General features: G+C 37.5%; 3 protein-coding genes across 4 annotated transcripts in view; 1 reads left to right on the forward strand and 2 right to left on the reverse strand.

Annotated features, from left to right (window-relative positions):
- LOC121368279 (replication protein A 70 kDa DNA-binding subunit-like) overlaps positions 1 to 13722 on the reverse strand; it is a 45839-nt gene that overhangs the window by 1991 nt on the left and 30126 nt on the right. The window lies entirely within an intron of this gene.
- LOC121368283 (mitochondrial fission process protein 1-like) lies at positions 1207 to 7401 on the reverse strand. Its single transcript, XM_041492944.1, has 3 exons — positions 7277 to 7401; positions 4432 to 4559; positions 1207 to 2176 (listed from the first exon to the last, which is right to left on the reverse strand). Exons 1-3 carry the CDS (start codon positions 7353 to 7355, stop codon positions 1886 to 1888), a joined length of 498 nt encoding a protein of 165 aa, XP_041348878.1. The 5' UTR covers positions 7356 to 7401; the 3' UTR covers positions 1207 to 1885.
- Positions 7651 to 11986, forward strand: LOC121368285. Of its 2 annotated transcripts, none has more exons than XR_005957497.1 (2): positions 7651 to 7693; positions 10607 to 10743. XR_005957497.1 is itself a non-coding variant. In XM_041492945.1 (2 exons), the coding sequence occupies exons 1-2, from the start codon at positions 7946 to 7948 to the stop codon at positions 10835 to 10837; spliced, it is 399 nt and encodes a 132-aa protein (XP_041348879.1). In that variant the 5' UTR covers positions 7654 to 7945; the 3' UTR covers positions 10838 to 11986. The 2 variants fall into 2 exon arrangements, 1 of the variants encoding a protein (XP_041348879.1); XM_041492945.1 differs by having other exon boundaries at positions 7654 to 8113; positions 10607 to 11986.

The following is a 13722-nucleotide window of genomic DNA, read 5'->3' on the forward strand; positions in this document are numbered from 1 at the left end:
CATTAATATGACATATATTCCAACTTCAAACACTCTTGTCAAACGCAGTAACGTGTTAACATCACGAAACAGACATTTCTTTCATAGAATACCCACATACCCAGGATTAGAGAAACGTCTATTCCACATGGACCGAGTTCATGGCATTTGTACTGTAACAAATACATGCATGGAAGAAGACGATGTAATCACTGAACGTCCACTTCCATATCTCTGGATATAAAAGATTATTCTCAATGGGGTTTTTTCACATACTCTTAGAACACATTGATTTTTTATCTTATCATCGGCTATTGGACGTCAAACATATGATCATTCTGACACTGGTTTTTTTTTAGAGGAAACCCGCTGTTGCCACATAGGCTATTCTTTTAAAACAGGCAGCAAGGGATCTTTTATTTGCGCTTCCCACAGGCAGGATAGCACAAACCATGGCCTTTGTTGAACCAGTTATGGATCACTGGTCTGTGCACGTGGTTTACACCTACCCATTGAGCCTTGCGGAGCACTCACTCAGGGTTTGGAATCGGTATCTGGATTAAAAATCTCATGCCTCGACTGGGATCTGAATCCAGTACCTACCAGCCTGTAGACTGATGGCCTAACCATGACACCACCGAGGCCGGTAAACCAACTATACTGAGAGGCATAAATAACGCAATGGGTATTTCGCTAATATTTTCTTATAAAATAGTATATCATCAGTGTTAGGTATGCAGACAAATGACATACTGGTAACAACTGTAACTGAAAGAAGATATTTTTCAAATCTGGATTTTTAAAAAATAAAATGTGGTTTTAAACAAAAAACACAACTGTTTTTTTGACAATAAAACAGCAATTTTCTAAAATTACTTAACATGGCATATTAAAAAAAAGACAGAAAACACAAAAAATGGTTGCTTTTATAGGGAGATGAGCAGGCAATGCACATGCAAAAAGATTTTCATGTGTAAACACACCAGTTATGCTTTTTGCTGAAAACTCATTTTATTAAAAAAAAATCTGATTTGAACAAAATCCTCTTTCACTTAAATTATTACCAATGTGTTATTTGTATGCATACTTAATATATGTGATTTGACATTTCTATAAGAGATTATTCAGTGAAATACCCATTGCGTTATTTATGCCTCTCAGTATATATATCAACATTTATAGCTTTATGAAGGATGGACTTTGTAATATTAAATACAAACACTTATGAACAGGTGAGATAACTTTATTAATGCTGGAAGACAGTAGATAACAAATTATAAATAACAATCGGGTTCTAAGAACTCCGTGGAAATTTAGAAGCCATTTCATATTTTGGATATATAACAAAAATGTGCTCTGTTCATATAAAAGTTGGTATCCTTTTCAGTAACCATTATAAAACCACATGGTATTTTAATATAAAATACTTGTATCCTAACTATTACTTTACAGTTTTAGGCATTAAATTCTTAATTATGATTTTAAGTACGTCTAGTAATAAAAATTACGAAAAACAAATTTGAGATGAAGAATAAAAATACATGTACTATGAAATGGTTTTAGAATAATCTAAAACATTTAAAACATTAGGCCAGTTTAAAACTGAAGAAATGACTCCTTTCCTGGATAACATATTCACTAGATAATTTGTCTTTGACATCTTATAGTAGCACTACAATATCACAGTTGAATTTATTATGGATCAATACATGATCACAGCTAAAACCGTTTACATCACACTGGCTATTATTATTTTTATGGAACCAATATATTTATTCCATGTCATTCTGGTTTCTACTACTCCATTATTACTTTTTATAATAATAATCAACTGGAATAGCTTTGTATCCAAACATCTTGCATAACTGAAACACCCATATTAAAATCTTAATTAACCTTTCATCCTTCAGGTTTTTTGATACCATGTCCTAATGGTTTTGTCCATGATAATGTCCACAGATCGGTCAATTGGCTTGATAATAAATGGAATACAGGAAAGTCCTACTGCTGTTGTTGTCCACTTCCTAACTGGTGATGGTAACTGTGTGGTTTTTCTAAGCACATGGCTACAAAATGCACAGATTCGATTGATGGTAAATCCCGGAATTGCAACCGATGCCAGTCCTTGCCAGATCAAAGTATCACCAGAAGCTGTTGCCACCTCCCTCCATCTTCTTTCTCTTGGTACGTGGGTATTCTGTAACAAGTACAGTTTGTTTTATTTAACAATACCACTAGAGAACATGGATTAATTAATATCGGACATTTTATAATTCTAACACCTAATCTCTAGAGAAAACCTACATTTTCCTTTTTGTAGTGCTCATGGGATCTTTTTAATTTACCTTTTTAAAGACAGGACATCACATACCATGACAGACCAGTTGTGGGGCACTGGCTAGGATGGAAAAACATCAGTGTAATGATAAAATCTTCAATGTAACTTTTAATTACTTATATATTTCTGTACAATATTTATCTCTGCTCAGTTTCAGTTTTCATGGTAGATATATGGTGAACAAATAACTGACAAATAACATAATAAATAGGGGTGCAGAAATCAAAAATATTTAACTAGCCTTCCAGACCAGAACCAACTAAAATTTACTAGCCTGCCACAATTTGTACTACTAGTCTGCCAGTCTATAGAATAATATATACTCTTCAAAAGAAGAAACGCAAAACCACATTGTCGTAACATTTGGAGAATTGATTTAATTATTGAATGGTGAGTCCGATAATTACCAAATGTTGCAGGATTGTTCACAATTCACTCTAGTCCATTGTGAGTAAGTGATAGGACACACCACCAAGGTCAAGGTCATCTGGAGTCAATACCGGGTGTGGCCTCCGCGTGTGTTGACAACTGCCTGGCACCGCCTGCCCATTGAAGCAACCAGAGTACGGATGACGTCCCGGGGGATGGTGGCCCACTCGGCCTGCAAGGCTGCTGCCAGCTCGGGCAGGGTCTGGGGCTGTGGTTGTCGCTGTCGGAGGCGTCGGTCCAACTCGTCCCATAGATGCTCAATTGGGTTCAAATCCGGTGATATCGATGGCCAAGGAAGGACATTAATGTTGTTGTTCTGTAGGAAAGCCGTTGTGAGACGTGCTGTGTAAGGCCTGGCATTGTCATGTTGGAACACTGCGTTGGCGTTGGCCATAACTGGAACGATGTGTGGCCGGAGGATCTGGTCAATGTAGCCCTGTGCATTCAGGTTGCCCTGCACGTGGACCAGGTCAGTTCTGCCAGTGTGTGAGATGGCTGCCCACACCATGACACTACCCCCGCCGAATCTGTCCACTTCCTGCACGCAGTTTGCCGCATAACGTTCACCACGACGCCTATACACGCGACATCTTCCATCATGACGTCGGAGCAGAAATCGGGACTCGTCACTGAACCACACCTGTCTCCATCGCAGTTGAGGCCATTGTCGATGAATCTGGCACCACTGCAGTCGGAGTCGACGGTGTTGTGGTGTTAAGATGACACCTCGAACTGGACGTCTGGCACGAATTCCTACCTCACGTAGGCGGTTCCGTACGGTCTGGTCGGATATCCTGCGCAAACCTGGTATTGCTGCGGCTGTGGAGGGTGGCAGTAGTCAATCGTTCCCGAAGGTGGCGTACCCGGATGTAGCGGTCCTGCCCGGGGGTAGTGACCCGTGGTCGACCGGATCTAGGGAGGTCACGTGTTGATCCATGTTGCTGGTAACGGTCCCACAGTCTGGAGATGGTGCTTGGGGACACATGGAATGCCCTGGCAACGGCCGTTCTGGATTCGCCTGCGTCTAGTCGGCCGATGGCATTGTTTCTCTGCGGTTCACTGAGACGTGGCATGTCCTGGATTGTCAACTGTCGGCCAGATACAGAGGCCAGGCAAGCGAACACCCTGCACTTTTATACTGTCGGTGTTCATGTTGCACGTGCAGACAACGCACGTGCAGTGGTGACATGGTTTGCACGTGGCTGCGTTTTTGCGAATATTCACATTTTGGAACTTTATTGTACAGTAGCTGCGTTTTATCGAATGTAACCGTGGGAATGTGTTTGGGACATGCAATGACCTTATATTCACAAAGCATGAACCGGTAGGAAACATAAAATCGGAGTTATATCCCATTTGTACCCTTTTGCGTTTCTTTTTTTGAAGAGTATATTATTAACAATATTATAATATAAAGTGTCCTTCACTTCAAATTATATATATATATATAACATATCATTGTGCAATTTTAAGTGTCATAAGGACTCCCTGTTTGTAAGTCTTTAGAGCCTGCCACCAACCCAGCAAGCCATGCTGTGCATCTCCAGTAGATCAGAAGATACACGAAATGTTTTGCATAGCTCTCGCACACACATGAGGTGAAATCAGTTTGGGGCAAATTAACTTCAAAATGAGTTGTGTTAAAATATCATGCAATTTCATATTTATACACTCGTGTCACTGACCTGTGCTGCTTTATAGCCCTTGTGTACTGAATCTGCCACAACGTAGCTACTGGCCACAACATAGCTCAGATGAACAAAGCGGACGTGAATCAGAGACCGGAATGCTTCTCCAACTTCATTGGCATAACCTGAAGGAGACAAGTCGGTGTATTATTTAACTGCATAAGACATTCATTGTCTTAACAGGATCACTCTAGACCAGTAATAGTAGATTAAGACCACTTAGTATTGGTAAATAGCCATGGTAAAGGATTATTACATGACAGAAAAAATAATATCACAAATAAATTTGCAAGGGGATGACCATAATAAAAAATGGTGACTATTTGTCACGATATTAGAAGCCAGTGAATAAATATTCTTCTTCTCCGTTTTTATTTTTTTTTATTTTTTTATTAATGTTGATTTAATCAACTAGTTTTTAATGCATCTATAATAATAATAATATATATATATATATATATATATATATATATATATATATATATATATATATATAATATAGAAGTAGTGTAAATAGGAGATCTGCTGTGAAATAGCCCATGTGTTCAATTACATGTTATACCTCCCTGAAATGTCAGCTATACATACCGTTTCACCTTTTTTCCCCAATTTCTGTTTGTATTTAATTATGTGCTGTGTGTATAGTGTATTGTTCTTTTTCTTGCATTTTGTAATTTATGTTTTATAAACTGTACCTTTGCCAATAAAAAAGAAAAAGAAAGAATTTAAAAATAAATTAAAAAAAGTCGGTGTATTATTAAGAAAGGAAAAAAGAAGAAAGATAATAATAAACAAAGTTCATGATTTTCTATGTTATACATGCATTTGTTCTATTGTTGCCAGTTCAAAACAGAAGCTGAAAGAATGACTCCACACATCAATTGTTCTGATGGTCATTCTTATTGACAACATTGTGGTTACATGTGAAAGACTATTTTTCCAGTGATTCAGTTGTATGCATTTATACAGAGTTCTTCCAAGTATATCATTCATACTAAATTATAGTGTTGTCATTCCATTTCTAAAATAATATGACACCGACAGATGCTGTGAGCTATTTTCCAATTTCCTGAAATATTAAGTACTCTACAGCATGTGAGACTCCTAACAATGTAGTGTAAAAAAGATATAATATACACATACAGTCATACATGTACACCAACAAATCATTAGCCCTTCCAATACTGTCATTCTGTTTGTCATTCCATTTCTAAAAGTGATATGATAGATACTGTTAAACTTGTATGTGTAGCCTACTTCAATGATCAGCATTTATACATTGTTCTTATTAGTCTGTCATTCCACTTCTGAAGTGATGTGATATACCCTGTTAACTATCTAGTGATTCAGTTGTATGCATTTGTACAGAGTTCTTCCAAGATTAAAGTTATGTATAATGCATTAAAATAATACAAGGGGAAGTAATATTAAATACATGGGCAGATTTATGTGCAAACCAAAATTATTAGTCCTTCCAAGTATTATTTTGTTTTACATTCCATTTCTAAATGTAATGACAGATACCATGGATACATATTTTAAATTTTCTTAAATATTATTAGTGCATAGTATTTGGGACTATGCAAACAAATTAAGTCAATAAACTGTGTATGCACAAAAAAATAACTATTTCAAGAGAAAAGACTGTCATTCTGTTTGTCTTTCCATTTCTGAAACCAAGCACATTAAACTGTTGGGGAAATCAGATACAATATACACACAGAAACACATTTTTAGTCCATCTACAACTGTCATTCTGTTTGTTATTCCATTTCTAAAATGATATCATAGATACTGTTCTAACTCTAACCCTAATCCTAACCCTAGCTCTAATCCATATTCATTTTAAAAAAAAAAAAAAAATTTTAAATTGGGGGGGGGGGGGTAACTGTCGGATATTTTAGGTAAGTGGATAACTGCTTGAGTTTTAAGACTCATTCTATTTGTCATTCCATTTCTGAAAGTTACATTTTGTGTGCTTTTTTTTTCCTACTCCTAGTCAAGTCTTTCAGTATAATTTACTATAAATTAGGCTTCTGTCATTCCCTTTCTAAAGATCTATGACATGATTCTAGTATTTGTATGTATGTATGTATATATGTATATGTATATGTATATATATATATATATGCATTCCATATATAATATTATATTATAATAATTATTAACATATATGATGCATTGTCAGTAGGCCCCTATTTCTGTCTGTCATTCAGTTTGTAAGAAGGGAGGTCAGGTCAGGTCATAGGGCTTTACCTGCATATTCAGAACAAGCTGTTGTGGCACATGCTTGTCCTGGGTGCAAGAGTGGCCTCGGCCGGCTCCTCCGTCCAGGACAGGAAAGGAAGGGGTGGGGGGGGGGGGGGGTGGGGGGGGGGGGGGGGGGGGACCTGCACTGACAGGTGTAAGGGAGCACCAGCAGCCCAACCAAGGTCGGTAACAGGCGGGGGTGGGAGTGATGATGCTATGGAATTTTGAATGGAGCAAAGTATTATGCCAAAGAAGAAGGGAGCATTCATTGTTGATATTTGTCTTTGTCATTCGTCATTCAGAGAAGGGTGTCCCCGGTACAGCACGTTCACTACTTCTGATGTCTGCTACAAAAATTTACGCAATAATTTAGTTTTTATTATTAATAAATTAAATTATATGATCGCAATTTTTTACAGACAACATTTAATAAATAATTTTGGCGGGAAGCTACCATTATGATTATGTCAAATTATGCAACTTTGTTACTTCACCTTTAAAGTTTAAAAACAGTGCATTTATTTTCTGTCTTCAAGTATATATATGCATCAATGGCATCGTAATGATCGGTGTATTACGCGGCATTACATACCTAAATATCGTATTATAGTGTCCTTAAAAATATCTTTCTCTCGCCTATATGTACACGTATTCTCATTTTCAACGTTCATCTTCAGTACAAAATAGTATAACTTCCTTTCGTTTTCAAGATGGGTCAAGGTCAAACATGAAAAGGCCAGCAGTATTATCTAAATGTCCTAATTTCATTTTACTTATTAATATATGCACAGAACATAATCGGTATAAACGATAAAAGAACTACCTTCAAGTTCAATATAAAAATTTATATAAATGATAAGAGTAAACTTTATGTCCATGCTAATAAAGATATCTAGGTTTTTATTTTCGTTATTATTATACTGAATTGGTAAGTAGCTCACAGACTATGACAACCAATATTTACAAACAAGAGTTACAAGTGCATGCAAACAAGATCAAATTAAATAAGGTGTGAAATAGTTATTCTTTAATTTGTTAAGCACAGTCAACCAAACGTTGCATGATTATATTATGCAATAATCTTATCTAAGAAGACGATGACCCAAATACAACACAAATCCGCGACTTTTACGATTGACTTTGCAGAAGGCGATAAACCTCTTCGCAAACCCCCCAAACGCTTTACAGAATACAAAACTAAAACAAAGGAACTGACGCTTGACAAATTGGAAAAGAAGCAATAATCTTATCTAAGAAGACGATGACCCAAGTACAACACAAATCCGCGACTTTTACGATTGACTTTGCAGAAGGCGATAAACCTCTTCGCAAACCCCCCAAACGCTTTACAGAATACAAAACTAAAACAAAGGAACTGACGCTTGACAAATTGGAAAAGAAGCAAACTGAAGCACTCCAAAGAAGACAGGCATGTTTCCATTTCGGATGCATTAAGCCCATAGTCTGTGTTTTGTTGTTTTTGTTACAATTTTTTTTTTTTTTTAAATCGGCACCCACATTAATTTAGTCTGCGGGGAAAGTGTATCATGGGTGAACCAGTTTCGGTGAGCATAAGCATTCAGTTCTAAAGCATATCAATATTTATAAACAGACATATGGTGCATATATGTATACAATTGCTACTTGCCACCGTTAGTTTTGTTTCATTGCATTGGTAATAAAGTTAAATATGCCAAGCACTAGGCTTTTTAAACCAATACCTACACTATAAGGGTTTAACCCTTCAAATTAGATAGCTAGGCTAGTTTAACTCCCCCTCTGTCATTGTATTCAGTGCTATACAAGGACGGAGGTGGATGGGTGGTCATGAATGACCGTTGAACTCACTAGAATAGGGACTTAAGACAATAGGTACAACCTTAACACAAAACTAGGATTCACACACAGACTACACGCTCACTGCATCAGTACACAGGGTGCATTGACTAATGATAACAATGCACCCGCCCCCATTTAATGGCCCAGCACGTACATTAATAAGGAACCAGACAAAAGAATACCGGTTCGAGTACACAATTGCAATGCACCCGGGGGAAGCTGAACAAAAGAATATCGGCCTCCCCCACCCAAACCCCCAATACTTGTTGCTGGTAATAACTTGGTACTTGGTGATGCCACGAAGTTGTCAGGCCCTTTATAAGGGCCCTATGGGCAACCTAGGGAGACACCACAGCATCGTAGAGGTCTAAAATTAACGAGCTACTCTCGATTCACTAATATCAAAACTATATTAGCTTGGCCATTTACCTTTCGACCGACCGACCTTGCAACAAATTCCCTCAATCAAAACTGTGCACCCTTTTCTCTTTTGCATTTAACTGCTCCATTCGAATTCCATAGCACCACCACCACCCCTGCCCGCCTGCTACCGATTTGATCGGGCTGCTGGTGCTCCCTTGCACCTGCCGGTGTAGGTGGTCCCTCCTCTCCCCTCCCCCCACCTTTCCTGTCGTGGACGGAGGAGCTGGCCAAGGCTGGCTGTTGTGCCAACGACAGGTGTGAGCTACAACAGCTTGTTCTGAATGTGCACGTAAAACCCTATGACCTGACCTGACCTGACCCGACGTTCTGCTCAGTCTGGTTAACCTTTCAGTGCTTTTTAAAAATATATATGTTCAACAAAATATGTACTTGTAATAATTTATATATATATATATAGGAAAATTACAAAATGGAGTCCTCTAGAACCAATGTTAACAGACATTTTTTTGGCAAAATGAATATAACAATTCTGATGTCTTGCAATCATGTTATAAATTGAGCAAATTAATGGTTATAATGGTAAAATTGTTTGGTTAAATAATATAGGCCTAAGCTGCATTCAGAGTTTTAATATATTATTATATATAAATGGATATTCAGAAAGATATTTATGTTGAAACATGTATTGACCATGTATTTTTGGCAAGTATCTGTAAAGAGAGTTTTACCAGCAGACATCATGTAACTTCAATTTAACTAGATAACAGTGCAGTGGAGAACAGACAAAAATAGTTTTTACAATTAAGTTTTCTTTCAAATGGCAGTCTTTGAAAATCATAAGAAAAAGATATGAAGAAATGTGCCCGATTTATGAATGGGTAAAATTCAATCTTGCTTTCTTTGCTCATTTTAACTTTATTTTTACAAACATGTCTGTGAATGTGACAGACATTTGTTACTTTCCCCATGCAAAAGTCAACGACGTAAGAAATCTTCAAATGTATGTACTAATGCACACAAACAACGTAACCACAGAAACAGTCACTGAAACAGGTCAACATAACAGGTCTTATAAAATATGGCTTTCTGCTGAAGGAAAAATGTAACTGGTTTTCTCAGAAGACTACGTGTTAGCATTCAATAGCTATGAGGAAATCATTCTGTATTTCCCCTGCCACTTTGGAGTATTAAATTAACCTATAGTCCGTCCATTCCATCCTCCTACAAATTAGTTTTGTGTAAATAATTTCAGTTTTATTTCACATAAGAACCATAAGTGTTTTGGAAATTAAAAAAAAAAAATTTGTGTCCAATTTAATTACTTGTAGTTAATTCCATAATATGAAAAATGGCGTTTCCTGTGGGATGGACTATACTACTGCACATTATGTACAGTCAGTCTCTGATCAATCCCAGTTTATGGGCCCAGTGGGCTATTTCTCGTTTCAGTCGGTGCATTATGTCTGGTATATCAAAGGCTGTGGTATACATGTGTTATTCTGTCTGTGGGATGGTGCATTTAAAAGATCTCTTGCTACTAATGGAAAAATGTAGTGGGTTTCCTCTCTATGACCATATGTCAAAATTACCAAATGTTTGATATCCAATAGCCGATGATTAATAAATCAATGTGCTCTAGTGGTGTCGTTAAACAAAACAAACTTTTTACAGCTGTTATGTTAAACACTTCTTTCCACAGAAATATGAAGAGGATACTTTAAGACGAATAAGAGAATCACGTGATGAATGCATAAAAATTGATCAGAAGCTTTGGCTGCTACAGCAACAGGATGCCAAAAGACGAGGCTTGCCAGGGATGGAATGCATCAAGCCGATGTCTCGGCGGGAAGCAGAAAAGGCAATAAAGTCTGTTGCTCAAGACTTCAATAAAATAACAAAGAAAATTGCAATAGAAACACATATACCATAAACACAATACTTTGTGGTATATTTTAGCATTAAAATACTTTTCAAAACTGTTGACAGAACACAATTTTTAAAGGGTATCAGACTACTGATTTGTTCAAATTTACAGAAGTTGTGAAGCCCATGAATTTAAACTTTTTATGATTGCAACTGATTATTTGTAGTCCATTTACAAGTGGCTTTGTTTCAAGTTTCTCAAGATGTTTAACAAAACACCTAGAGGTTAGTAATTAACATTGGCTCATGAATGTCAAATGTTTTGTAATTGTGACAGTCCATTAGTAGCAAGTGATCATCTATATGCATTTTCCCAGACAGCCAGCACATAACACAGCCTTTGATATACCAGTTGTGAGGTGCTATTTGGGATGATGAAAAACACAATCGGAGAATGGGATTAAAGTCTAGAATCCAGTCTAACTACTGAGCTAGATCTCACCCTCGTAGTTTGGAAGCAGAGCAATGGAGCAGTTAATAACTGTTAATGACCGGAGCACATAATGTATGTAGAAAACTGCACACGTTTTAGTTTTTATATGGAATAGCATTGAACTACCAGCCTTTTGGTAATGTTCTAAATGTGGGTACTGTATTAATTTCATAAAGATGCACACACACACACACTAAAAAAGAAGAAACAATTTATATTGTCAGGATGAGGTTGGAGGACCACAGGAGGGTTGCTTATTTATATCATCAACATTTTTGTCTTGTGTATAAGCAGGATGAGGTTGGAGGACCACGGGATGGTTTCTTATTTATATCATCAACATTTTTGTCTTGTGTATTAGCAGGATGAGGTTGGAGGACCACGGGAGGGTTGCTTATTTATATCATCGACGTTTTTGTCTTATGTATTAGCATCACTTTTTTGAAAACTTTGCTAGAGATTTGTAAAAGCAACCCATCCATAATATGCAAAAATGTGCTAGTCAAACGTTTGGTACAAGCTCGACTGTTTATAAAACTTTTAAAGTTTAACGTCATCTCCAACAGTGTCTTGAAAGTTTAACATCATGACGATGCATACAAATTACGTGCATGTGACATGATTAAAGATTTGACAGTAGACAAAAGCTTAATAATCAGCCCAAAACCTCTAGATATAGATGTATATGCAGGGCCGTAGCTAGGATTTTTAGTTTTGGGGGGGGGGGGGGGGGGGGGGGGGGGGGGGCAACTGAGTAGTTAATAGTCTAAAACTCCTTGAACAGTTAAGAAGAGAATTGTTTCTATAATGCTTTCCGGGTTTTTTCGGGGGGGGGGGGGCAACTGCCCCCCTTGCTCCCCCGCTAGCTACAACCCTGATATGACCCACTGCTCCAAAATATCCACTGATGACTACATAAGCATACGAGACATGGTGGAGCAAATCTTTTACATTTGGGCAAAAATTATGGTGACGTTCAGTTAAAATGAGCCGGCCTGAAATGTTTTCACCATGTATTTCCATCATCCTACTTGTATTGTTAGTTTTAACGGACATAAAAAAAAGTGTAGATTCATTTGGAGCCCCATATAGCTGTTGGATGCGAATAATATGAATAAATGTTATCCGTATTAAAGTTATTTTTGTTTAATTCGGGCAAAACTCTGCCTGCCCCTCTACACAATTGATAGCCATTACACACATGATTGATGATGTGACTTTTGTTAACCAAGTGCTTTTATAGTCGTTGGGGAAGGGAAAAAATTGACAGCTTTCTTACACATCTTTGCATGCTCCATAAAGACAATATATACAAACCTTGGCACAGCAACGTCATTTGGTATTGGCAATTTATCATACAAAACACTTCCAACAAGGCCAGTGATTGGCGGCGAGGTCTTTTGCATGCGCTTTCCACAAACTATACCATGTCATAACTTTTGATGTACCGACAAACGGGACTGGTTTGAAAAAGAAAGAAATGTTTTATTTGACGATGCATTCAACACATTGTATTTACGGTTATATGGTTATGGACCACACGGACATTGAGACAGGAAACCCGCTGTCTCCATTTCATGGGCTACTCTTTTCGATTAGCAGCAAGGGATCTTTTATATGCACCATCCCACAGACAGGGTAGTACATACCACGGCCTTTGATATACCAGTCGTGGTGCACTGGCTGGAGCGAGAAATGGCCCATTGCGCCCACTGACAGGGATCAATCCCACCGACCGTGCATCAAGCGAGCACTGTACCACTGGGCTACGTCTCACCCAGACTGGTTTGGAATTAAAAGATGATTCAAGGGATCCAGCTAATCCATCACATGACCGACTGGTTCTAAAATATATCCTGCTTACCGACCAACAAAATGTTAATTTTGTTTAAACACCACTCAAGCACACTGATTTATTAATCAGCTGAAATTGGATGTCGAACATTTGGTAATTTTGACAAGTCTTAAGAGAGGAAATCGGCTACATTTTTCCATTATAGCAAGGAGTCTTTATATGCCACATTCCAAACACAGGATAGCACATACCACGGCCTTTGATAAAGAGTTGTGGTGCACTGACTCGAACAAGAAATAGCCCAATTGGCCCACAGACAGGGATTGATCCTAGCCTATCATGCATCGGGCAACCTATTTACCACACCACGGCTACATCCTGCCCCAACAAAAACAAAAGCTAATGTTATGTTTAGCAGCAGAAATGGTCAATAAATTAAGAAACTTAACAAAAGTAGTTTCAACAAAATTTTATTGTCCTTAATACAGTTAACTACAGGTTACACAATAGGCATACTGTATTGGTAGAACACAATAGCACTTTACAGTATGCAATGTAATAATTATTAAATTAGCATGATTGGTAAGTTGCAGTTCATGAAGTTTTAAATACAGCATATATATTTGGGAAATATGGAAATACTGAATGTATCTGCCAGCAAAAA

This window comes from Gigantopelta aegis, chromosome 3 (assembly GCF_016097555.1).
Source record: "Gigantopelta aegis isolate Gae_Host chromosome 3, Gae_host_genome, whole genome shotgun sequence".
Lineage (NCBI taxonomy): Eukaryota > Metazoa > Mollusca > Gastropoda > Neomphalida > Peltospiridae > Gigantopelta > Gigantopelta aegis.

Excerpts from the sequence above, each read along its gene's own strand:
- LOC121368283 (XM_041492944.1), bottom strand. The coding sequence starts at position 7,355 with ATGAACGTTGAAAATGAGAATACGTGTACATATAGGCGAGAGAAAGAT. Across the intron at positions 4,560-7,276 it reads CACTATAATACGATATTTAG|GTTATGCCAATGAAGTTGGA; the intron begins GTATGTAATGCC and ends TGTCTCCTTCAG. Across the intron at positions 2,177-4,431 it reads AGGGCTATAAAGCAGCACAG|AATACCCACGTACCAAGAGA; the intron begins GTCAGTGACACG and ends TACTTGTTACAG.
- LOC121368285 (XM_041492945.1), top strand. The coding sequence starts at position 7,946 with ATGACCCAAGTACAACACAAATCCGCGACTTTTACGATTGACTTTGCA. Across the intron at positions 8,114-10,606 it reads AAGCACTCCAAAGAAGACAG|AAATATGAAGAGGATACTTT; the intron begins GCATGTTTCCAT and ends TTCTTTCCACAG.